This window comes from Cygnus atratus, chromosome 1 (assembly GCF_013377495.2).
Source record: "Cygnus atratus isolate AKBS03 ecotype Queensland, Australia chromosome 1, CAtr_DNAZoo_HiC_assembly, whole genome shotgun sequence".
In the NCBI taxonomy this organism is placed as follows: Eukaryota; Metazoa; Chordata; class Aves; order Anseriformes; family Anatidae; genus Cygnus; species Cygnus atratus.
This window is the reverse complement of record NC_066362.1, coordinates 9,156,952-9,184,768: the sequence shown is the minus strand read 5'-3', so window position 1 is coordinate 9,184,768 and position 27,817 is coordinate 9,156,952. Positions and strand designations below refer to the sequence as shown.

At 37.4% G+C, this 27,817-nt stretch overlaps 1 protein-coding gene across 6 annotated transcripts in view; it reads right to left on the bottom strand.

Annotated features, from left to right (window-relative positions):
• SEMA3A (semaphorin 3A) overlaps positions 1-27,817 on the bottom strand; it is a 328,521-nt gene that overhangs the window by 167,424 nt on the left and 133,280 nt on the right. For 3 of the 6 annotated variants that reach the window (XM_035549396.2, XM_035549395.2, XM_035549397.2), the window contains one exon: positions 202-399. In XM_035549396.2, coding sequence (XP_035405289.1) covers positions 202-313 — 112 coding nt within the window. In that variant the 5' untranslated portion in view covers positions 314-399. Of the gene's footprint in view, positions 1-201; positions 400-574; positions 621-1,199; positions 1,271-21,520; positions 21,614-27,817 lie in introns of those variants that run through there. The other 3 variants (XM_050713415.1, XM_050713422.1, XM_035549399.2) reach the window with 3 other exon arrangements.

Genomic DNA, 27,817 nt, shown 5'->3' with positions numbered 1-27,817 from the left:
TTCTTTGTCTGTGTTTAAACTGCGTGGTACCGATCGTAGCACAGAGTGGCTTTTTAAAGTATTTTTCTCAGAAATTTCTCCTCATGCCACTTTCCCCTTCGGAAGATAAGGAAGACCCGGGAGGAAGGTGGGGGGGGCTACGAGGGGCGAGGAGGAGAGGTTTTGAGGAAAACGGGGAATAAGAGAGAACAACAGGCTTACCTTTATAGGATAATTTGAGCCTCGGCACGTTATTCTTCACATGCTGGCAGTTCACTCTTCCTGCTAGTAATACTCCCAAGGAAAGCAAGGCAATCCCCCTGAGCCAGCCCATGCTGCGGCAGCCACTGGAGGGTCCCTGCGAGCCGGAGCCGCGGCTCTCCCCGTCCTGCCGGGCTCCGCCGGGGAACTTCAGGCAACCTGGGGAGCGGAGGTAACAGGTGATGGGGGTGGGCTCCGCGCCCCGCCGCGCCCCGCCGCGCCCCGCCGCCAGCAACCCCGGCCCCCCTCCTCCTATTCCTCCTATTCCTCCTCCTCCTCCTCCTCCTCCTCTCCTCCGCCGCCTCCGGGGCAACTTCAAGCCCCTCTCACGCACACGCCGCGGGCCGGAAAAAGAGGCAGCCCCCGGGAGCGAGTGGCGGCCGGGCGGGGGTGCGGCATGATGCGGGAGGCGGCGGCGGGCGGTGCGGGTCGGGGGCAGGGGCCGGGGCCGGGGCCGGGCCGGGGCCGTGGCGGTGCTGGCGGGCGCCCCGCTCCCCGCACGGCGGGCGGGTCCCCGCGCACATGGAGGGAGGCACCGGGGAGGGGGGGGGGACACCGGCTCTCCCCGAGCTGGGAGCAACTGACAATGGGAGAGCAGGAAAGCTCGACCCCCCCCGCCCCTTCCCTGCTGTCACACCACACATGCAAAGGGGAAAAAAAAAAAAAAAAAAGGAAAGAAAAAACAACAACAACAAAAAAAAAACATCGCGGCTGAGATTAGAGGAGGAAGCAGAATCCTCCACCGATCTTGGGAAAGGCACGGAGCTGTAAATTGCACGAGCTATTTTATGCCGTTGTCCAGGGGGTTGTGTTCCTTTTATTATTACTATTATTATTATCATTATCACCATCATTATTATTACTATTGCCATTATTATTATTACTATTTCATTTTACAGCTCCAATTAAAAGATGTCGTCCCCCCCTTTAAAAACACAAGCCACAATGTTGCTACCCACATAAATAACATCTCCTGCCCATAACATAATCCTCTTCATGTTGCTCCCAGTTAAAAACAAGTAACGAAGTCTTCCATCAGCATAACTTTACCGCTGAAGCTTTTAAAGCCTTGTTAGGGAAGGTTGTGCTAACCCTCCCGCCCTCCCCACCTCCTACACTACTCCAATTCAGCAAAAGAAATTCCTGGTAAAGCCCACTTCAACAATCAGTTCAAGACATGTACAGGTCTAGAGGGGCTTATAAATTACACTGGAGGATTCTCTGAAGCATTCTTATAAGTTAAAAACATTCCAAACCTTCCAATTTCTAGCACTCTAAATATTTTAGTGTTATATATATATATATATATATTTATGCAATGAAACCAGATAATGTTTTTTGTTTGTTTAAACAAAAGGACACAAAATATCTTCTAAATGTTAAGGAGCTGTAAATGCAAACATGCAAGTAAACTTAAACTGTCCCCTCCTTCACATCAAAACCCCTTTCGACAGTGATGGTTTATTAAATTTTCTGTGCTGTGCTGAATATCAATTTAACATGCAATTTGAAAGGTAGTCCTGCATTGATATATACAGCCCATTGCATTCCTGGTGCATTATGGACAGAAAAGTGGAAAACTTTTAATAATAAATAGGTGACTCCTATTTATTTTGCTCTATGCTTTTCCAGAAGAAAGACTCTGAGTGCTTTAGGTGAGAGCATCTGCAGTATTTGGGTGACATCTCTTCCTTCCTTCCTTTCACCATTATTTGCTGTGGGTTGAAAATCAGTTATCTAGTCCCACCGAAGGGGATCACACTGCACTCTGAATTTTACAGAACATGGCATCTCTTTTCTGTGCTCAAACCTAGTTAGTAAGCCATCGTCTAGGAAATATTCTTAACTTTGAAGCTGAAGTTCATAGTTGCAAATGCTGGTGTCAGTATGGTTCTAATTAAAATGTAAAGGCTCGTGCAGAACAAGGCTTGGTGCTGTAGTAAAGCAAGGGCTAAAATTCTGGCATTGCTGCTTCAGTCCTTAATATTCACACACCAGTGGAAAAGAAGGGGCTTTTCCCTTCTCCTCTTTAACAAATTCTTCTGCTTCCTGAGCTTAATTCATTAATCCTGTGGCATTGTATCTGCCAGATTCAGCAATTCCATTGATCAGCAGCATTGTTAAGAAAATAAAATCCCAAAATAATGTTGATTTTTGTCATTCCCACACTTGTTATCCTGAGCATTTTCATGCTCCAGGCAGTGGATTAGAGCTCCAAAATGACAAGAGACGCCTGTCTGTTTTCCATGGATTACTTGCTACAGACACTCACTCTGCAAAGGAATTCATGTCACTTTGAGATTATTTGAAGAATTGGCCTAATGAATTATCCTTTTGTGTGCAGCAAACAATTAGAAACAAAACACAAAAGATACACCATATTCAGGACTTTATAAAGCACATCATCTTACAATGATGTTGTTACACTCAATGTACTTCTAGTTGCATAAAGAAGGATCAACTACTTTTTTTTTTTTTTTCATAAGGAAAAGAAAGTAAGAAGCTAAAATTGTATCTTTCTAATGTAAAATGAATGTGTAACACTCCAGGCTACTTTCCAGCAACCAAATAAATAAAGCATGGTCCCCAGCCAATATATATTTTGCCCAGAAAACATATGGATTAGATACAGTGAGTACTAACTTATCTAAGATTGCGTTTTGAGAGATAAAATAGAGAATGATGTTAAAAGGGATGAGAGATGCTATCTCTTTGCATCCTTTGTGAGTGAGGCTGCTTACATTTTGCTTTCCTCTGTGGAATATGCCAGACCAAAGACACAGAGAAGGGTAAAAACTGACCCTGCGGGTCGTCCTCCTGCTATTTAGCTCTAAGTAGTGCTAATCAGCTAGTCAGGCTAGCATATGCTACACCCCCTTAAAAGGAGAGGGGCAATGGCAGCACTTCAGTGGTGCTTGAAGAGGCTTTATATCTCAAAGACGCCCATTGCCATATGTTGCTTCTGCCAAGGCGAAACTGGGCTCTGCTTGGAAGGAATGATTTGGCTAACATGCATACGGCAAGTGCCAGAAACGTCAACTCTGGGAATTCAGGGTGGGCAACAACTCACTTTCAAATGACAAACTATTCACCTTTTTTCTTTGGTCTTTTGAAAGCGATCTAACTGCTGAGTTTGGAGAGAGGCAAAAAGTAAAATCTCAGCTTTCCCTGGTTCTTCAAATAATATCCTTCTCCCCTTAAGAAAAGAAGATCACATTAGCTTAATTATTCCATTGTTACTCAATGAGTTCAGAATAAACAACAGTTCTTCTGCATCATTTCCCATAGCTGTTGCAGACTTTATTTTTATTTTCTGTAATGGCATTTATATGACATTCTATACAGTGTTTTACTTTCCAAAATCCGGATAGGCACTTGTGGGTTCTGTGTAACATTTCTGGTCTCAAGCTGTGTGGCACTATAATTTGGAGATTTTTATACTGCCTTTTAATAGGTGCAACAACTTCACATTGATAGATCCTATAAAAACTTCTACTTGGATGTGACTGGGCTTTCACTGTTGACCATCCATGCAGAATTATTCTTTCAGTCACTTAAAAGTTGGCATTACTTGGTGCCTCTCATTAGTCAGAAATAGCCTTACTTGACTCGTGATTACTTCAAATCTTCTTGCTGCTGCTGTGATTTTTATACTTAGAAGCTCTTGAAAGCTTAACTGCTCTAAGTCTTTAGTGTGCTTTAAAAACATACTTATGTTTTCAGAATTGTTTCCTGTGTCTTAGATGAGTCATTACTTGTTTATATCGATGTGATCAGGTACTTCTCAGAACTGCAAAGGAATTGCCAGAATCTGTTTTCCATAGGCAGTACTAGCTTAGTAATATTTAAAAGAAAGATTTCTTGGGTTCATTGTGCAATCAATATCTGGATAACATCAGATTAAAAAATAAAAATAAAAAATCCCCAACAGCCTCTTCGAGTGTATCTGATTGTTAAAAACCTCCCTAGAGAACACACTCCTGTAGGAAATGTGGAATCCTAACTCATATAGACTCTCTGCTATTTTATCCTGTAGTAGGTGAGTTGCTTGATAAGCAGAATATTTACAATTCTGCAAAGGGTCCCTTTGAAATTGCTCCAGTTGTATACATAATGATACTTGTAACACACTTTAGAATAACTGAATAATTATTGGTCCAAGAGCAGCCTTAGCCTAGAGCTCAATTATAAATAAATGCATTTGTCACATGATGTGTGAGAGGCTCAGGGTGCAGTTTCACAACACATTGAGTTCAGAAGCAAAATCCCATTTAAGAAGATCCAGACCTCAGCTACCACGTTTTGCTTTCATGTCACAGACTTCCACTCTTTCATTTGGGATGCTACAGACTTTTTTTGTGGGGACATACCAGAAAAATGATAAAAAAGATTGTTTAAAAGTAATATTTGTGGGAATATGAAAGGGGTTGCTTTTCATGCAGACTCGGTGCATTTGCCAGCTCATGGAGCAGAAAAAAATGTAAACTAGTATTGGAGAAAAGCTGAGTAAGCAGCAATGGAGAGGAACTTCAGATATTGGCCTCACTTCTGAAGGCAACATGTGATGAAGCTTTATCTTGAAGTGCAAGTGCTTATATCAGACAGGAATCGAAACCTGGAGTCTACTTGACATAGTACGTAATGTAGGTGCTCTTCTCTCTTTCATATGGAAGAAAAAAAATCAAGAAAAAAGAAGAAAGCTGTAAAAGGTCTATATGGTGAAGAAAAATGCTTGTGTTATACCTGCTGAACTGGATGTTGGATTTATTTATTTATTTGTCTTTAACAGTGTTGATGATTATCACGCTAGCTCAAGAGGTTGCAAATCACTGATTCCACCTGAATCTTAAAGGCTTTAAAATTCTGTGAACTGGCAGTTTTTAAGTTCTGAAGCAATCACAGAGCTAAGTTACTTAAAAATGCATCACCAAAAAGGGAGCTGAAGGTGTAGATTTTAACATTTTATCAAGCTAAAGTTGCTAAAATCACTGGCTTGCATCTAGATCTGGAAATATTCTTGCTCTTAGAAGTCTAGACATGTTTATCCGCAGTGCTCCCTTGGGCTACATTGCATTTGGTAGCTTTATTCGAATCTCCTGAACCTACACAAATCTGTAACTTTTTTATTATTGCATGTGATCTGGTTGTTAACCAAGCCAGTTAGTATCTGTCTTCTCTCAATAACACTGCATCTTACCGTCCTGTCACAATCAACTTTTCCTTCATTTCTCAGGACTAATGAGATTGTACTATATGTGATGTTTGTTCTTTTGGCAGCATAATAGGATCTGTATCAGTATGATGTGTTTTATTCACAATACTTTCAGGTCTATTAAACACCTCATCAAATTCTTCAAAAATATTCTTTGCATCCTGTTCTGTAGACAGGTTATGTGCCCGTCTGAACAGCAGCATTTGCAGATTGCTCTTCAAACCTAAACAAAACTTTTCTATTCCCTTGGCCTCAACTGCCTGATGTTCATCTTCATATTCAAATGTATGTGAACTATGATACCCAGAGCCATAGTAAGAAACCCACCTTAAGTCCCTTAAGTGCCAAGCATGTGGCATTAATAAGAATAATGAAGAGCTTATTTTTCCCAACTCATGGTATGGTGCAGTAGCTTCTGTTTCCAATGGATTAGCTCTGGGGTACTCATCTAAAATGAGCAAAATTTCCAAGTCTATTACCTTTCAAATACAGCTACTTTGGTCCCTCTGATTTCTTATGTTTATTGGCTGTTGGGCCTTCATTGAGGAAATACTAACAAGGACACGTTTTGTTTTTTTTTTTTACAGGGGATGAGGGAAATACAAAGAAAGATATGATGTTCTAATTCTTCAGAGAAAAGCCAATTTAAGAAAAATAATTACAAAGGGGAAAACAAAGCAACAGCAACCCTGAAACTTTTGGCTCCTTAAATCTCATTCCAGGCCTGACATTTTGAACTTTGTTGAGGGAACTGTAATCAAGCCGGAAGGTCTCCTCACAAAAAACAGCCTGTAGAATGACTTGCTCCTCTAACCCAATAGATTTAATAGTTGGTGGATCTCTGAGAAGACAGATAATAAAACAGTCATGTCCTGGCTGAAGAGCCAGCTTGCAAGGTGTATTATATACAAATGTCTTACGGATTCAGTTACTTTAGCATTCATATCCAATTTCAACTTTTATCACTCACATTTTTTACAGAACTGGAACAACTAACAATACCTATTTTCCTGCACAAAACTCAAAGAACTGCTGTAACTATGAAAAATAAGGTCATGTCCTTAGAAAGATGTAGATCAACATCAAAATATGGGTTTCAGAATTTCCTGCTTGTCTTTGAAAGTCTCATGTTCTGATTTGCATCTTTAGACTCTCTATACACCTTTCAAGGTCTGATCCTTAGGGATTTGCTCAGGGCCACACACTAAGGCATTAAGATGACAAGAAATTGATCCTCTTTTTCTCACGTACTATGCCAACAATTGCATCCTTACCTCTTCATTTGTCATAGTACACAAGTCCTTCCTGTCAGCCCTAAAAGTCCCTCCTTATCACTAGGTATACAGAAAATCCCCAGTTCTATTGTATCTGGGATCCATCATAGCCAACCTTTTGGCCCTATGTAATTTTGCTTAGTAACCTTTACTGCCAACTGTCAAAGACTTGAAAGACACAACACTATCTTGTGTGCCACCCATTCATCACAGGCTTTTAAATAGCCCAGGTGAATTGCAGCAGAGTCATATGCACAAACCACAAACTGAAAGCGTATGCAACATCTGCTATGATCATTGTATGATCCGGACCTTTTTTTTTTCTTCCTTTTTTTTTTCTTCTTTTTCTTTTTTTTTTCCTTCTTGTGCTGAGTGGTTCATTAGTATATGACAAAGACATAAAAGCAACAAAACTCTAACCACTGGCTGTCATCTTCATACAACTGCCCTATTTGACTTTCTAGACTGAAAAACTTTTTAATGAGGATGTTTTTTCATAGACAAATTAGAAGTCTGATTTTGTTGAATAGAGTGTGTGGGTGGAAATCATCTTTGGAAGATCAAACAATATCACACAAAACACAGGGGCTAAAGAGTCAGCTTATGGATTCTGATGCCAAAACTGATAGCTATTTAATCACCACACTGTAGAAACTGGGAATGGTAAGTAAACTGTGATAGCCTAGGAAAACTTGGTTGATCTTTCAATAATTTGACCTCTGTGAATGCTTTTAGAGTCAGCAATATGTGAAAGTGTGTGCTAGAAGGAAAGGGAAGGGGGGATTCAAAGAAAAACAAGACTCTAAAAAAGCATTAACTAACTCTCTCTTTCCCTCTCTGAATCCCCAGTGAATAGGGGTTTCAGACAGGGAGGGGAACTTTATCCCTTCTCTGGTTTGAATTTGTAACTATTTCAGAGAATCTTTCCACTACATTGTTTTCTTATTTGTACTCTGACATCACAGTCCATGATATTTTAGGCAGGTAAATATAGACACAGGAAAGAAAGATTCCTTCTGTCTCATGAAGTCTTAAAATCCAAAGCAAAGTTAGAATGGAGTTGGATCAGTCAGTCATGTAAATCTTGCCTGTGAAAATTCAAATGTAGCTTGAACACATGCACACACATATACCATTAGAGCAATTCTGTAGGAAAATAATTGAAAACTAAGATTTTTTGTTTGTTTGTTTGTTTGATTGATTGATTTTACTCTTAGAAATTCTAAAAATATTTCAAATATGCAATATTTTGCTATCTCAATATTTGTATATGCAAGTAGAGAGTATTACTAGAAGGACTATCAGGTGATATAATGCATCCTGGACTCTCTAATGAGTTTTTACCATCAGCACTTGGGCTTAGTGAAAGTGCAGTCAAATCAAAGTCTGAGCAGTTGCAGTCCATCTTCCCTCTCTTCTCTCCAAGTAGCTGAAGATGCAGTTTCAGCACTCAGAGCTCCCCTGGAGCAGTTCACCCCGTGACTGAGCACTAACGGCAGTGGTAAAGGTAATAAAGAAAACACATGGCCAGATGTGGGGAGGAGTGCAGCCTGACACCCTGTTGGAGGTCATACGATAATGGAGATCTGCTGACACTGTGTAACATCTTTCTGTTCTTTCAGAGCCAGGCCCTGTACCAGAAGAGAAGGAAAGACAAAGATGCTGGTACTGCCAATAAATATTTCCCATGACAATAAAAATTCTTAATTCTGGACCAGAATTAGCTACTTATCAACACCTTGCTGTTTTGTGATCAAACTAGAAAGGATATATATATTAATAAGCCAGGTGTTCTGTACATGCAAAATAGTGTCATTACAGCATACTTTATGTTATACCAAAACAATCATGGAAAAAAGATTGGATTCAAACTGGCACACCCTACATACACATATAGTTAGAGACAATACATGTTGTATACAAGTTTAACATAAAATTAGCATAATTAATCTTCTTCATTTTCCCTGGCATTTCAAATATCTCACAGATGGATCCTTCAGGTTTTTGTTTTTGTTGTTGTTTTTTCTCTCTGTGTAAAGCTTATATGCCTCTTATACTGATTTCATGAATCTCTCAGCCAAATTCCAGAGCGTTTCTTGATGCTTTACATAGTAATGTTAAAAACTATAAATATGTGTCTATGAAGGTTGCTTTCCTCCTTTATTTTTATTTTTATTTTTTATTTTTATTTTTATTTTTATTTATTTTTTTCCTTACATGTTTATCTTCACCTTCAAGTGAAACAGAACAAGAATATGTTCATAAAGACAAAAAATCTATTGTTTATACTGATCGGTACAGACCAGGCAGCGAGGGGGAAAAAGCAAGGCATCTGTTGAATACAAATGAAGCCAGCAGGTTGATGTGTTAGTGTTTAGGTTCTGAAGCTACTTGTCACTTGCTTTTAGAAGCTGAAATCTCCCCCACCTCCTCCCCCACCTCTCTTCCTCCCCCACCACAGGACAAAGGTATGAAAAGCCTGGTGGCTTCAGAACGGTGACTTTACATGACACTACAGACAAAGTTGATACAAGGTCAGTATTTACCCATTTAACGCAATGTTCCACCTCAGACCTAAGTTTACCAAATCTAAGTTTGTTCCAAACAGTCCCTTTTAGCTGCTGTTAAGCAGCCCTGAAACTAGTTGCGTTATGTCGCTAACGACAGGGAGGTGTGCTGAAGCCTAGAATTAGTGTCCTTAAAGGGTTTATTATGATGGCAAAACCAACTGTTAAGAGAGCTCCCCTGTGCCCAAAAGGTCTGTATTGTGCTTCAGAAAAGGGGAGGTTCCCAATAAATTGTGCAAATTGGAAGGAGGAGAAGAGGAAAAAACCCGACTTCTCAGACTTCAAACAAATCTTGCTCTCCATTTTTCTTCCAAAGTGTTGAACGATACATGATGTCATATGATGTGTGGTAATTCCCCCTTCTCTATTTTGAGAGGAATAAATGGTTTCTGTTTCTGAGAAAATGTGTTAAAGCCAAATTTTACTCTCAGTTACCCTGATGTCAATCCCAAGCAACAACAATTCAAATGCAGTTCCTCTGGATTTGTGCTGATGTAACGGAGAACAGAATGTGGTGCTTGAAAAAGCAGCTGTCACCTTATGGAAAACTTTATGAAATATCTTATTTGGAAACAAGTGTTCTTCTGTGCACTATATTTCCCTGTACTTCTTTTTTCTCATTCTTTCTTTCTGAAGACACTGCGTGAAAACAGAATCACTGTTGTTTGTTAAGAATTTAACTGCTTCTGCACTTATTCTCCACCTGACATCATAATCCTCTGTTTGTGACATAATAATAATTTTTTACAATGACCAATTGTGATACCACAAGCAGGGCTTAACATCTGATCCGAAAAATGCATTTTACTCTGATATCTTACATAACGTCATATCAACTTACAGCTCAAGAGATAATAATTTCAACCAAGTGACATCAATTAAGTTTTCATACGGGGAGTGGTACACTCGATATAACTCCCTAGAGATAATTCCCTCTGGAGTTTACAGTTTTATGATTTGACCTTTAAAAATATTTCCACTCTACTCAATGCTTGGTTATGTAAGTCCAATGACTTTGCTGAAGCAGAAAAATATTACACATACAATTTAGTCCAGTTTCCCACTGGAGTTAAAAGTCACTAAAAGCAGAAACCTAAGAAAAGGAAAATTGAGTGCAAATATATTTCTCAGGAATCATTCAATTAATTTTAGATATCATAATGATTTATGAGAATAACCTGAAAAGCAACATCCTTCTCATCCTTCTTGAGAAGTGCTGAATGAGTATCCTTCTAAAGTTTACAGTCTTGTGTTTGAGGATATAGTTTCATCCTATATTTTTGCTCTGAAATTCAGTGGTTTCTCTGTTCATCCTACCATCTTTGGCAGCTTCAACTGGAGTTACTCATGGGTTTCAAATTTTACACATGTTTTGCTGGATCTGTGCCTATGCATGTTGAAATGTTATGAGTAGTACATCCAGCACAATCCAGATTTAAGGAGGGCCAATTTTTTTTTTATTTTTTTTTTTCTTTAGCACACTTTGGACTTTAAAGAAAGGCCTCCAGGAAAGGCAGGAATCTGGGGAAACAGGTTATCAGTTGGTGTATAACCTGAATTTTCTCATCCTAACAGCTGAAAACACTTGAAAAAATGTCAGACTATGACTAAACTTGAGTCTGATGACTAACTTAGACAGATGCAGGACCAAGATTTCTAGTCTCTCAAAGTTTAGGGTATAAGTAGACCATTACACAGAGATTTTAACTGTAAGTTATTTTTCACAAATATTAAACTCTGGATCATTTAAATGACTGGATTTCAACATGTTTCCCTCTTCAATAGATATTTCTAAGGAAATTATTTTCTCAGATTAAATATTTTGCTTTTTATAAGATGTCAAACATACAAGCAGACAGGTGGAAGAAATAAACAAAGGTTTTGTGAATATTCTCTACTGAAATTGCTATTGTAAAGTCATTATTTCTCATTAAAAAGCTCAGAAGTTCCCACCATTCCACAAGTCTTGTTTTCATAAGTCAAGACAAGTCTGGCTGGTGAGGGAGTTATTTTCTTCTTGGTAAAATGTCCTACTATGGTAAAATGTTCCATCTGGAGTGCCCAGCTATAAAACTGTACAAGTAAATTTCTCAGAGCTATCATCTCGTCGAAAGCCATGTGCACACAAGATGAGTCCCTTACACCATAAGATGGATCCCTGATGACATGAATTAGTATATAGCATGTGTTGCTTTGGAAAACTTTGTTTAATATTGAACACTGGTTGATGATACTCTCCAGTGATATCACATTGCAAAACTGATTATAAAAATACCACAACCACATTATGAATAAAGTTATCCATTCTGTTTGCCACACCAATGCCTTACCATGGAAATCCATCCTAGATTTATTGACCGCAAATTATTGTATATGTGAAATAAATTAGTTGGAGAAATAAGCATATCTTTATGGCTTTCAACACATCTCCTGTGGAAACAGCATGAAAAATGCAAAACCTATTTAACTAATCTCTTCCAACATTTTGTATATGCAACAGCCACTTCCTCAAATGTTGTATTTCTTCACTGATCACATTTTCAAGACTCCTAAAGCAAAACTTACAAAGCACATTTTGATAAAGACTGTTAACTTGTTTGCTTGTTTATGTGTTTTTGTTGTTGTTGCTTTTTAGCATACTATATAGTTCAATTACTGGAAAGGATAAGTTTGAGATGGTTACTGTTGTTATTATGTGAAATTGATCTGGGCTCTAGCCAAATGCAAGTCTCATTCTCATTAAGATGGAGACATTCAGATTAAAATTAAGAACCTTCTGATGAAATATACTGGAGGATAAAGTTACAAGTGGCAGGACATGTTACCTTATTTATCTAGTTGTGCTTGCATGACTTGCTAGGCCAGCAGTTATGACAAACGTTCTTTGCCCAACCAATTTTCAAGACTGTTTCCATTAAAAGTAACATGATTGAGTACACTGCTTTGCTCCTAGTTGAGATATGCTTCAACATTTATATCAAAGCAATTAAATTGTGTTATTTTAAAGCAATAAAAATGGTTCTGTAATTGCCACATGTTCTTCTCTGTCATTTTCAAGTCTGGAGACTAGGAAACAGTTTGCAGGCTTTCTGTGCAAGCTATTCCATCCTCTGACCTTTTATTTTTATTTTTTATTTATTTTTTATTTCTGATTATCTGTTGTATTATAAAACATCCTATGTCCCTTTCCGTGTCTATGGTTTTTTTGTTTTTTTTTTTTTGCTAACATTAGGAATGGAGACACGTCAAGTGATATTATTAGTGTTGCCATTGTTGTTATCATTATTTAAAGCATTATTCTTGCTTGCACATTATAATAGTTGTACCTGGCATGTTACAGGCATAATCCCTGAGCAGCTAAATTAAAACACTGAAGTCACACACAATCATGTCATTAACATACTCATGCTGGCAGCTGAAAAATGTGTTACATAGCTCCCTCTGACACATCTGCTCTTGTGCAATGTGGACCATCATCTTCATAAGCGTGTATTGATTTTGAGTGCCTCCGTCTGAAGCAAATTAAAAGAGCCAGAATTTCAAATAATGGGTCTCCTGAAAAATATCTTTCACAGAACATTTCATTTGGAGGCAGGTAAAGCTAGCTACCGTTTCTGAAAATCTCTTGGAAAGAATTGTTTGTGGGAGAATAAACTATTTAAAATTCTGTGCCATCGATTCTCTCTGTGCAAGTAGACAAATCAGGAAAGGCCTTCTTTTCAGTGCTTGAAATTATGGGGAACATTTTTTCTGTATAAAATTTTGGTGTCTTCTGTGATTTTCTTTTCATTCATTTAAACTAAAGTACCAAAGGTCTATTCAAGCTGCTTTGCCGTGGAATCAACACATGGAAGGATCTTGGGAATAGAGTTATCTGCAAGGCTAATAGTAAACAGTGGTAGCTCATACTGGATATTTGAACTTCAGGATTTAGTGGCACTAATACTACCTGCCTAGAAACAGCTCTGGATGTACGGAAACAGCCTAGGGAGCAGAACAGATAGTTTAGCACTTGAATAGGGAAATATATATATATATATATATAGTATTATATATATGTTTCTGAAATAAGAAACATTAGACTATTCATCAGACTGAGTTTTAAGGCTCATGAAATAGGGCTGAGATATAGAACTGGGTAACCGAGTTGTTATGCATCTTTTGACTGTGCAAACACTCAACCTATCACTAGTCTAAAGTAAAAATAAATGATCTCATACCTCTGTCATCAATGCAAAAAGCACCTATAAGGTATACTTCTTGTTTTTCCTCAATATAACACATTGCAGAAGCAATTACACCTAACATTGATATTTGTGGTTGGAAGTCTCATTAGAGGCAGGAGGGAAAAAATCAAGACAGTAATGATTAAACAAACCCAAAATCTAGTAATATTCTCTGAGTTCAGAGTCTGTTTACATGGTGGGAAAGAAATATAAGCTATTTCTGGGAAACATTATGATTAGTAACGGCATTAATGTTCAAGATATTTATATGATATATTGTGTATTCTCTAAGAGAAAAAAATCTGAAATAGTCATACTATGACAGTCACAGCTATACAGAAATGAAGACACTTTCCCATAAAATGTTATGAATTCAATTCAATGTATTATGTATATATCATCTTGTGTCCATGAGAGATTTCAAGTTTGCTGAGGAAAGCACAATGTCAAGATATATATGTGTAAAGGTAAAGGCTGATGTCAATAATGTGCTTCATTCTGTCTTTTTACATATATTCTAAGGTAGGGTGGGGGTTAGGTATATATTTTTATTAGCTATAAGATATTATTTTACAAACATCCTATATGCATGGGTCCTATTGCCCTGCAAACTCCACTTCTGTTTCTGTCAAGTGCCTAACTTTAGCCAGCAGAGACCTGATAGCAGATATCTGCATTCATGTAGATATCTTAGCTTCAAACTAATTTGCTTGCATGAGATAAATAACTTTAAGAGAGACATGGTTAATGACATACTTATCCTGTGCACAAGTGGAAGAGTTGGCTGTGATCCACTTCCGATTTTGATTTTTTACTGCCATAGCTAGTATCAGATAAAAGCTGTTTTCAGGAACCAAGAAAATTGTGTTAGAGAGAACAGAAGGGTTCTGCCTCCTTCATGGCAGCTGGGAGTTGGTAAAAATGCGGTAACTTCATTTCAGCAAGTTCTGTTAGGACACCTCCCAGTCAGAAGAAACTGCTTGTTATGTACATGTAAGCCAGAATGGCAGCAGTGTCTAGAACAGGACAGGTTAATGTTATAATGCTGATAAATAAGTAATGCAAGCTTCAACTCAGAACAGACAATTATATGGGTTAGAGATCCATTGGTCTGCTAAGGCATTTAACCGAGGCAGATGACATTTAACATTTAAAGGATTTTCTATTACTTTATCTGGGAAAGCAGCTCACACTACAAAAAGTTCTGTCATAATGCTGATTGTCAAAGGAGAAACAAAAACTGTGCAAGCATAGAGGATTTCTTACGCTGTATTACCAGAAAGTGATCCATCCACAGCTGGATCAGTGAACAGGGCAAGATTTATTGTACTTACTACTATATGCATGCTGCGTCTTTTTATTTATGTAAAAGGATGTCTTTCTTAAGTGAGTAATAAATTGCCTTTCAAAAATTAGCTTCACTGAATAACTTTTTCTAAAGAACATTTCACATGCACCACTTCACCTAATTTTTGTAGGTAAAGATATTTCTCCAATGTTTCTGAAACAAGAGGAGGCTGTTAATGACAGGGGAAAAGTAAATCATATCTAGGTGCTCTGTTTCTACTATATTTCTTCAATTCTATGTTTCTATTCTATTCCTACTGATGAGCAGCCTCCAGAGCTGGGAAGGAGATGGTAAAAAAAATAAAAATAAAAAATCAAGAATTAATAAAGTATCTTTTTCTTGCATCTATAACCTTTGGAAGCTGAGGTGAGTTTCACAACAAAATTCTTTCAATAATAATAGAAATTTAATAACTGTTTTCATTAAAGAATTGTTATCAGAGTTTTGAATAAATTTCAGCCTGTTATTAATAGTCTATATTTAAAATGTATGATACTTTCCCTCTGTGCCGTAATTTAGACACAGATCAAAAGTTACACAAACCATTTGTTGATTCAATGGGGACATGACATGATGGAATACTACTGTTAGGTGGAGTTTCTGATATCACCTTAATGCAATAAATAAGTCAATGATAATGCATAGCATGGAAATCTGATTGCTTGAGTAAGAACCATCTTACAACTTCACTTTGAAAAACAAATGGATGCTCTGTCCATTTGGCTTGTGGAGATGGCTCTGACGTATGGGCATTCAAAGAGGAAGGCTAATCCTATTTACACTCAACAGAAATAATGCACCCGCCATATGCAAGGGCAGTAGCCTTTATAAGGAACTGAGATACCTGGAAAGACATCACATCTTCAGAAAACTGATCAAAGTGGTTACAAATAGTGCCATCAATCAATGGGAAAAAAAAAATAATAAAAAATCTCATCACTTCTAGTTTTTGAGGGTAGAGGTAGAGGCTTCCTCCCAGCCACCATGGAACTTCTGATGCTGCCAGGAACAATCTACATTTTGCATGCATGTACACTCCAAATCCCATAAGCATAAAGGAACCACATGCAGTACTGCAGCCAAAGAAATCAAATAACTATGAGCCAATACAGTTACTGTTGAAGAAAGGAGATGAATAAGTAGGTAAACTCATGAAAGCAGGGTTTTTAACTTGGTTTCACATAACTTGTTCCAGCTCCTCACAGAGACTCACAAGTCATTTGAACGCCTATATCTGAGCATAAGAATAAAATTCTAATGGTGGAGGAGAATTTTTTATATAAATGTAAAAGAAAACCAAAATTTCTAACTTTGTCAGGATAATGATCTGTGACATCTGAGTTCATATATAGTAACAGGTCTAAAATATATTTAGATTGCCTAAATCTTGACTAAATTTTTTCTTACAACATTGTCTTGGAGTAGTAAAAATCAACTTCGCAGTGAAATGAGTGTGATTACCTCAGCACTTCATAATGCCAAGCAAAATACATTTTTCAAGAAGGTGGCGTTCATGCTTTTCTGTCTACTTCTGCTGTCCTCTTGGATATGTCTGAATATATGTGCCTGCCACCACTGAGCTGATGTAGCACCAACAACTAAAAGATGGGCAATGAGAGGCATCGGTGTACTGCAATCATTCTCCGGATATACTGTACACTCATCCCAGGAATATCAGATTTATTATGCAAGTACAGAACCAACATACAATGCACCCTCAATAAAACTGCCATTTCTGGGGAAAAAAAAAAAAGGATTTACATATACCTTCTAAAATAATAGTTGCATTCATTATACACATAATGAATGGCATGACAGAGAGAAAGACCTAAGAGACTCTTGAGGAAGGCAGAGGTCTGGTTTGCTGCATTATCTGGGACATCCTTCTGGCTCACAGGCTTTTTCCAGCTTACTTAGGAAAAGAGAAAACATACAAAGGTCCCAGGGTCTGAATAATATATCTCCTTAGGTTGTATGTGGCTGGTTTATATAACACAAGTTGTACATCTATGTTATAGACAATACTAAGACCTGCCCAAGTAATATTTTGCTTTAGAAAAACAAAATAAAACATTAGACATCCATAACCAAACGCTCTGAGCTGTTGGAATTTTGAGAAGAAACAGAGATTGTAGCCCAGATCTGAATAAGCATAATTTGAGTTCTATATTATAGACATAACATATCTGCTGGAGACCTTAACACTACTAGGCATATATACAGATTACAATAAAGCTGAAATCATCAATGATGCAACAAAAAGTTTCCCGAGTTTCTCTAAATGCTAAATTGTATAGGGACATTTGTCATAAATCATGCTGCCTAAGTTAAATGGTACAAAAAGGTCTAATGGGCATCACAGAGAAGCTTAAAAAGGTTCTGAAACTGGTTGGGCTCATTTGAAGAACCAGTAATGCATAACTACTATGCCAGTAAGCAAAAATCTAATTTTTCTGTGGAAGCTCTAACAGAGGTTCTGACAGAGACTATTTACAGTAGTGTGATTGAAAATGTTCAACACTGGTTCATGCATCATTCTGACCACACTAACCACTAACCAAAAATGGGTTTCAGTCTGTTCAGAAGGAGGCTCTGACCTTAAGCAATGTAAATAAGAAGCTTCATGTCCTTCTTTATAATTGTTTTTATTCCCTTAAATGAATTTGGTGAGGCATTATTTACCGTTAACAAAAGGGGATCTGACAAAATATTCCAGTGTTTGAGAACTTGGAAATGATTATTTTCTTGGATACAAACCTATGATTTCAAACTGATAAAAAGTGGGATAGATTTAATAACCACAGTAACACTGTATGGGCATACATGCAGTAGAACAATGTCTATTACTGTATTATGGAGTTGTCAACACAAGAACAAATCTATCAGGTCTTGGGTTAGATGTAGACTGAGACTGCCAGAGCTACAGCTGAGATAAGACTGCGGAAAATCATCAAAGTTACCAGCAAGGGATAGTAGGATCAGAATTTTCCAAGGGCTTTTCAAGAGAGACTGTTCAGTCCTACATGGTGGTTTATTTAAAGGAAACAACCTAGCAATTGCTAAGGTGTTACAAGAATATATATTCAAAAGGATATGCAAAAGTAATGTTATGGTCCAAAAACACCTTGGGGGAAGGGCAAAAATATTTTATAACAACCCAAATTGAACACTGTCAGAGCTTCCCACATAAGCCAAAGCTAAGTGAAAGAGTGATAAAGTCATTTTAATGATAAAGGAAAATCGGCACCTTGAAGGAAAGCAGGCACAGATGATATTGTTTAAATTGGCAAGGACAAATAGGCTTGTATTAGGATATAATGCTGACTCCCTAGAGATGACTTTAGCAGAAAATACTGCAGCTAAACATGTAGCCATATGTATTAAATGCTTTTTTCTGCTCTAAAACAGCTCTTACTTTAATAGAGGCCTATTACATAGTAAATTCTGCCACAGATTTGCTGGTGTTATTTTAGGCAGTTTTAGTACAGCTTCAGAATGCAACTATTAATTGATATTACTGCTAGTGCTTTACAAGTTAGCAAGAAAATGGTGCCAAATAAATAAATAAACAAAAATATAATAGAAAATTAAAACCTGTGGAGGGAGTCACACATGCTACCAATGAAGCTGATGTGGGGTAGTACTTGTTTTACAGAATAAATAAAATAAAATAAAATAAAATAAAATCATGAGTAGGATGTGAGACTGAACACAAAAATAAAGAGACACTTAGGGTGAAAAAAAAGTCCCCAGATTTAATTTAACATGATCAAGAGAAGTCATCCTTTCATTAAATGAAGTAAGAATATATTCTGGGAATAGACGGACAGAAGTGGCATACTGTCTGAAACTGTCACTCCAAACTAACATGTACTTTGAAGAAAGGGTAATTTCTTTAAGAATCTTGGGTAGACATTTATAAAGGGCACTTCCCTAAGACAGTATTGCTTGGGTAAGAGTTGCAGTAAGTTGACACAGTGAAACCTCTGGGCAGGGCATAATCAAAACAAATGAAACTGATGGTCCCAATGGGAAGGCATGAAGATATCTGGGACAACATTTCAGAGGCTGCTGGTCACTTTAGAGCAGTTACAGCTAATGAATAAAACATAACTGAAAAAGAGATTATAAGTATATATATTCTGTATTAACCTGATGATGAGCCCCCCCCTTTTTTTTTTTTTTTTTTTTTAATGCTTGGCTGTGAAAAGAAGACATTAAAATCCCAATATTGGGATTCTATATTTTTGATAAGACTAATCACATGTCTGTTAAACCAGTATTAAAGTTATTTAGTGTCTCATATGAACAGCACCACTCAGAAAACTCAGGAACTAAATGATGTACAACTTACTCAAATTTCTGGACTTAGCATTTTTGGAGGAATACAGCACTAAAAAAACTCTAAAAGAGCTGGGGCAGTATCCCTGATTCTCATTTCTTGCCCATCTGAAAGTGAGTTGTAAGAAAAACACAAAAAAATAGATGAACATACTGAGTACCATGGCTAAAACATAAACAGTAGCAGAGCCAGAGTAACATGAAAATAAAATAAAATTTCAGAACCACCCAGCTGAACTATTTGATCTTTATTTTAAAACATTTATCTGAATAAATTTCCTACACCTTTGTTAACATTAGAAAAATTAATTGCTGTTGCTGCTTTCAAAAATAGTACTCTGACTTTTTTTTTCTAAGTCCTTCCATAATTTGTGTTCACAGTTGTCTTTCTGTAGAGTTAACATCACCAGGATAAGCTGCTTTCTGCCGGATGAAACAGCTACTGCTTATATGAACCCCACTCGTGGATATTGCCACTCACAGGTAGGGAGGTTGAACAGATTTTCTGGTCATATTCCTGAGAATGAATGCTCAAACTGCTTACTTTTTGAACAAGCATCTCCACCAAAATGGTAAATGTTGAATGATATATTACTTAAAGGTCTTTGATTCAGTCTCTCATATTAGACTGCCTCTCACCTTCTAAACAATGCTTAAACCAAGGGTCTAAAATATGCTAGTATGCTACTTCTATCACCAGAAGAATATCAGCTGTGTTACAAACACGAGAAATATAATTATTCAGGTAGCGTTTTCTGCAGTTCATGTAGCTGGAGCTCTTATCCTGCTGTTAAAAATCACTGATGATCTCTTATCTTTGTTTTTTTAGATCATTAACTAACAAATTCTCCTCATTCTTCTATTGTATAACCAGCAAATAAAAGTGTATTTGCTGTTGATCTGATTACAGTTTAATGTGTTTGTGCATGTGTGTGTGCAAAACTCCAAGTAGTTTATTGAAGATGAAATAGTATATTGAAGGTATAGTATAGTATATTGAAGACATAGTATATTGAAGATGAAGTAGTATATTAAAGACGAAATCAATTGCATTTAATCTATTGGATAACAATCTGAGTCATCTAATTACTATCTGGAGACAGCAAAACAAACAAACAAACAAACAAAAAACACTACAGTCTTTGAATGGCATTTGTCTGCAGGATGTATTCCAAGACCCCCTGCCCTGACAACACTGCTTTATTGCTTCAGTACTTTTATTGATTTCTCACCCAGTTCAGCTGGGCATGCCATTTTCCATGGGGAACAATTCCACAAACATAATATCTTTCCTTTTATGCAATTCTTTCTTTTCTATATTCACCCTAATAGGATATTTTGGAATGGAAATGCTAACAAAGCTAACTAATGAATTTTAAAAATCTAGATGTAAAGACAACTTCAAAGAATTGTTCAATGACAGCTGCAGATCATTGCCTCCTTTTATTACCTTCCAGTCATAGCTTTTGTTGGAATGGGAAACTAAAGTGACCCCTTAAATTTTAGGCTGCTCCCATCTACATTCAAATCTCTCTAATGTTCACTTTATGACTGTGGTTCTTCTTAGGAGCTTCTTTTATCCTAGTTATGACAGGTGAATGCAAACTGGAGAGCAGCAGATTAGGTGTGTAAAACAGATTGGGTATTAGATGTACAAAGTCTGAGTCAAGGATTTTAAGCCTCTCCAAATCTTAACAACACTATTAGTCTTAAAGATCTGACTTTGCAAATCTGAAACCAAGGCTGTAGGCATTTGAAATGTCACAGATGGATAAGGAGAGTGCTTTGCTTCAGTGAGGGGGGCAGAGGGTAACACATGGATGCTGACAATTTTGCACATCATCTCAGGTAACATGAGCATTTCCAGTGGCACCAGTAACAAAAACAGACATACAAACAAAAAACCCACAAGACAAAATGTTCCCCTATTCCTGTTGTTCTAGCTACAGAAATTTCGACAGACTTCGTGTTTGCTCAAATTATCATCAAAAGAATGTTCTTGTACAGCACTAGAAGACAAAAATAAAAGCAGCGTATTTGTTACAAATTCATGTTTCTCACATTAAATCAAGTTGAAGCACTGACTGCTTTTGATTGCTGTGTTTTGCTATCAGTTGCATGTTTGCTTTGCAACAGAAGCTGTACAATGCCTTTGGTGCCAAATGTATGGCAGGTGTACGCATGTGTTCTGCACAACAGAGAGCAAGCTAGAGGCCCCATTTGATGAAAAAAGCAGACTACTGTTGGGGTAGAGATGAGACAATGTTTGCTTGAATTCCCACCATGCTCTTGAGAAATCTGATGCATGTCACCTAGAAAGCTTGTCAGCATTAGTGTGAAACATGGTGTGGCTCTTTCATGGGGTGGAGGAAAGCTGGTGACACTATTTCCTTCCTTCTTGTTCTCTGTAAAAACAAGAACAAAAGTATGGTCGCTGCTTAGGAGGACAGATAAGGGAAGAAATTTGGTGTTATGCTGGTGTTTATAGAGGCAACCACTTCTTTTCCCTGCTTGTAAATGTCATAATATGCACTGCTTAAACAGGTTCTCACGCACAAGCAAAAGGACTGCACAAATCATGCTGCATGACCTATGTGCTTGCACAGTGCAGATGTACAGGCCATACCTGCCATGGCTGGATTAGCATTCACTGCCCCTTTGTACTTTCCCTGACCTGAAAACTCTGAGTTTACTTGACATTAAGTCTAGCGTTAGTTCCATCTCCACACAAATCCCTGCTTTTAGCTTGTGCTGGCTCAGCCAGAAAAAAAAAAAAAAAAAAAAAAAAAAAGCTAAAATTCAGATAAGCCTAAGCTTATGAATCTCTAACAGGGCCAATTTGCAATGCTGATACAAAGCTCCTCTCAAGCCAGCTATTGGGGTCACACACATGCTCAGAGATAATGATGGCTCACAGAGAAGAACTGGTGAGGTGATACAGCTCACTGCTGTGTTGAGAATCGCCCAGCATGTCATCTAATTAGGTTATCAGCTTTGCTCTGAAATGACACGCAGATGAGCACAGTGCTCAAGTGGACTTAGGATCAAAAGTGCTGCTCCCCAGTGGGATTTTCACACTCAAACTTTCTTAACACAAATGGTGTAAGTGTAATGAAGACACACACCTTGAAATGATCCCAGGCCTCTGGGCAGGCTATACAGTCTTTGTTGGAGCAATGTTCAGGATTTTTATGTGTTTTGCCATTTACCTTAACCAGGGTTGTCCTTCTCACATGTTCTGCTTATATTAATAGTAATATTAAAACAAAACAAAACAAAACAAAACAAAACAAACAAACAGGCAACTAATAAGTGGATGTTTTGTGACTTAAGAAAAATCTAATTGTAAACTTTCCTTCTAATTACAAAATTTGGAAGCTCAGATGAAATATAATCTAGCATATTCTCCTAAAACTCACTCAAAGTGATTGCAATTGGCTGATTACTCAGTGGCGTAGAAGCCTCTGGTCTCAAAGAAGAAACCATGAATTCTTGGACCATGCCTGCCACTCACGGATACTAAGTTGATCAGCTCACCAGGAAACTTCCAAAATTAGAAAGAAACTCCTTAAGTTGTACTAAAAAAAGACTTTCCCCACGACTTTTGAGTCATAACACAAAATGTCCTTTATGCCTTGATATTTCATTTCACAACGCTTTTTATTATGGAATCAGTGGAACAAGTCATGACCAAAACTTTAGTCATTAACTTTTTTCTGATCTACTACCAGTTTGGAAAGTGGTGACCCCATGATTCATATATATTATGCCAAAACAGGAGTGGTATGAATGTTAAATTATTTGCCATGTTCACAGACTGTCAGATGGGGAAGATAGCCAGCTTTTCAAAATGATCGCAAAGAGGTCAGCACAGCTGTATCATATTTTCAGCTTGTATTATTTACTAGTGAAACCAACATCCAATGTTCTCAAACCAATGCTCTCTTTGATGAACACAGGTTTCAATTAATATATCCTCTTGCTTTACATAAAATAAAGGAAAAAAAAAAGTGACCAGTTATTCTGATCTGTAATTTTCTCCTAAGCAATACTGTTAAAATGTCACATTTGCAAAGCAAGAGAAAATGAATAAAGTGATAAACAACAGTTGTATAAGTGCAGTGTGGATGATAGGAATAGATGAAGAGCATGAGCTAATTGTGAGAAATGAGAAGTATGAATTGGGATGGCAACACGTAATCAAATTCTCTTTTTAATGTTTCATATCTCACTTCTGCAAAGTGTGTTGAGCTGATGAATGGCAATCACTAAGGGAGAAACATTTGCCTGTATTGGACTCAAACTGCTTCCATTGCTATTTATCAGTCCTTTTAATTAATAAATGAATTGCTGGTCCCAATTGTCTTGGAAATGTTACACAGTACTACAAAATTAGGAGGTAAGAAAGAAGATTGGCAAAAATGTTAGTATTTAATATAACATAATTATGTTATTGATAATCTAGAAAACAAATCTATCATTATAACTGTTCCACCACCCACACACCCCAATTAAGAACAAATGCTGTACAAAGCCCTGCAAGACACCCTGCCTCAGAGAACTTACAATCTAAGGGTATGGCAGGAGACAAGTGGGAATGGGCAAACAGATGGGGAAAGTGGAAGATAACAGTGAAATGGTTATGATTAGTTTAATAGTATCTGAGCATTTGATCATGAGCCTGCCACAGGGGCAAAGAAAAAGCTCTTTATTTTATTCTTCTGTAAAGGGCTGTCTACACCAGAGGATGCTAATAAGATAATTAGGGTAATGATGTAATTAAAAAAGAAGCTGGAGTCCCAAAAGATACAGTTTATGATAGGGGTGAAGAATTGTATTCCATATTATATTTTTAACATTCTGTACAGTTTGACTTTGCAAGACATCACAAATGCTGTAAGGCAGATTAAAAAAAAAAAAAAAAAAAAAGTGCCAGCTTTCCAGAAGCAGAAATGGGCTGTTTCTTAAATAAACATAATAGGAAAGGGCAATGGAGAGAGCAAACAGTTTAACCGGCTTGCAAGGACAAGTGAAACGACCACGTAACAGCTCCAGAAAGGACATATAGCAGACTCTGGAGGTCAGGGGGAGGCAGAGTGGGGATGGATTCAGTCCAGCAAATTCCGCCTCCTGGAGCAGTATGGATGCGGCAATGCAACTAATGCAATGGGATAACTGTGTCCGTGACACTCCACATTCCCCCTCCCCCCCTTTACCCCCCCCTTCCCATGCATCCCTTTACCCCCCTTCACACACATCCAACAGCCTGGAACAGTGCTAGCAAGCCTTTCTGGAGGAAAAATGCATCTCAGTTCTCCCAGCTCCAGCAGAAGGGAGAATTGTGTGAAAATAAATCAGTCAAGCACTTAATAAGAATGACCTATGAACTCCCTTTCCTTTTGAGCCATTCATATTGTTAGAAGACTGTTGTGAGAATATTTGCTCCATGAGCAAATATTTTATTTTTTCATGATCAACTAAACTAACTGCCACTTTTATTCTGCAGCATAGTACAAAGAATGTGTCCATATATTAGAAAAAGGCTTTGTTTGCTAGAGGTGTTTGACCGATGAGGGTTTCAGAGTCTGCATATCGCCTGGCTCATTTTGCTTCATTTTGCTTGTATTGATCAGAATTCATTAGCCTCTACAGTGTCCTTATGTCAATATATTATGTCCGTAATGTAGTGGTGGAGGGGGAGGGGGCAGAATACAATAAATAAAAATACCCTTACTTCAAAAGCATAATTAATTAAATTTCTGTAATATTAAGATAACTTTGAGGTATCTCTCCTTTCTGTAAATCTCTGTCTTAATATATTAGATTACACAGGAACAGTTTCTCATTCAGTAGGGTTTAACTTTGATTGTGTCCCCTCCGCAGACAGCTTAAGTCAACAGAGAGACTGTCACCTACTCAGAGAGGGCTTTGGATCAGCTTTAGGAGCTCAAAGTTTTCCCAAAACCTGACAATTTAAGCATAGCTACACCTATTCAGAGATAAGATTAAAACTGCTTGAAAAATGGCATTTTTTTCCATCATACTTCACCAGGGACAAAAAGTAATTTTGTCTTTTTGTCTACAATGTAGTCAGTTGGCTCACAGCACTTCCTTCAAATAAATGGGCACAGTGAAAAAAAAAAATCTTAGAAAGATATGGGAATGTTTTTGCTGTTTATTTATTTATAAGTTTACTTTGTCATTTAAAAAAAGGAGAAAAAAATAAAGAAAAAAATAGGAAAAAAAAGAGGAGAGGAGAGGAGAGGAGAGGAGAGGAGAGGAGAGGAGAGGAGAGGAGAGGAGAGGAGAGGAGAGGAGAGAGGAGAAATATACAAAAAAAAATATTTTCTAGGTCACTCTAAACCTTTTTGCACAAATAAACTGAACTGAATGAAAAGATTTTGCCAAATTCCATAAAAAAGACACCCTCCAATCTTACCATTACCAGTTTCTAAATTATATTCTTTCTGCACTGAGAGTCAGGAAACCCATTCAGACAGAGAGTGGTAGGACTTTTCTGTGCACTTATTATTTTATGTTTATCCAATTTCAAAAAATAAGTGTAATTCCACATGAGGAGGCATATTCAAAACTCTTTTTTCCTGCTTCAGAGCAAGGATTAAAGGCAGGACTCCCACCTCCCTTGAGGATGCTGTAATCTTTGCAATTTATGATATACTTTGTATGTATTTTTTCTCCATTTCTGCTACAGAACGTCTTTCACTTTGCATAAAATACTTTAATATTTATTGAGTCAGGGTGAGAAAATGACTCTATAAGACAGTGGTTAGACCAGTCCCAAGGGATGAGAGACACCTGGGTTCCCATTTCTAGTCCAATGAATTTTTAATTGTATTATAAAAAGTGGAACAGCTTTAAGAGAAGAGACAAAGACTGACTCAACTTCCTGGAAAGCAGATGACCTTCATTCAAAACCCTCATGTTAATCAAGCAGAAGGAGCATGAAAAACCCTTTTTCCCATGTTTGTGTGACCGACTTGATAGTTGGGCAATAGGATTTAATGAGATACGATGATAACAGTACCTCTCTCTGGTTTGCAAAGAAAGCTGATCTGGGAGTCTGACCATTGGTAGAAAGAGACTGGGGCAATTGTTTCCAATGCAAGGAAACTTTTTTTTTTTTTCCCCAAACATCAACATTTCAAAAAGTTAATATGTTGATTTCTAACAAAAGTGGCCAGGTTTAATAGTCAATGTTTTTCACAGATCATGGAGAAACACTTCATTATACTATTTCCCACTAATTTGTCTTTTTGCTCTTTTTGCTTGTTTCTTTTTCAAAGAAAACATTCTCTGTTGAAAGCAAATACAGAATTTTGTTCAAAATAAATACACAGCTTTTGCCTCTTGCACCCATTCATTCTGACAGATCTTATTCTATGAACAAATGCCTACAGTAGAAAGGGTTTTGGTCCACTTACCTAATTCCTCTGGCTGCATGCATCTATAACATGACGGGATATGAGAGGAATTAAATTCAGTGAGTGTAACACTAGTGAAAGGCAATGAAATTTACATCAGGAAGGAACTGGATTCATGTTATATATATGAGGAAGCAAACAGCCTTCAAGTTTGAGTTTCATGGGACACAAGAGGTATGCACCTTTTTTCATTATAATTGAATGTAAGTGCTTGTATGGTTTTTAACAACCAGTGATTGCTCTTGTGGTTTTATGGCCTGGTCGTATGCCCACTGAAATCAACAGAATGAACTGCGAAAGGCTTCTGGGCTTGCTTGAAAGTGTAGCTCAATGACACAGAGCAATCCAGCTGCCTTATCAACAGAAAGGATTTGGAAAAAATGACTAAAATAAAAGAAAATAAAAGAAAAAATACTAAAGGAAAGGTGATTGCTTACAGAGTTTTAAATTTTCAGATCTACTTGGTTTATACTTTCCCATGCTCCTTTTCCCATCAATAACCCAACCATTCATCTTCTGTGAAATCTAAACCTTCTGTGCTTCATGTTTTATTCATCTTAAGGTGCTTAATTTATACCAAAGGACAGCAGAGGGGCTAAGAGTAGTCTGTGTAAGGGGAGATGCCTTTAAGGCTATTATTCATGCCCTTTGATCTCAAGTTTTCACTCAGGAAACTTCAGTTCTGTGGGTAATTAGAGGCTGCCACTAACTGTTGCTCTATAAATTACAATAAATCTGAAGAAAGCCAAAGATCTTTGAGACTTTAGCCATGTTTCAATATCTACAGTGCCCAGAACAATTATAAATATGTCCTAAAACACTAAAGTTATTTCTGACTCAGTGTTAGCTGTTTTCTTTTACATTTATTTTTCATAACGCATTTAATAAATATTACCTAATTCAAAAGTATTTTTGACTGTTTATTCTTTTCTACCACTTAGGCTAACACCTAACAAACTACAATATGATGGATGAAGAGTGACACCAAACTTAAACTTTCCCATGGAAATATATGTTATGAACTGTACACAATCAGTTATTTCAGACAAAGCCCGTGCTGTTTCCTCTTCTCCTAAGACTGCTACATATTTAGGTTTTCAGCTTGAAAGCCCATTTTGGCACCACTAATGAAATAAATTATGTTTCTTGTCAGATCTCCCACTGGGT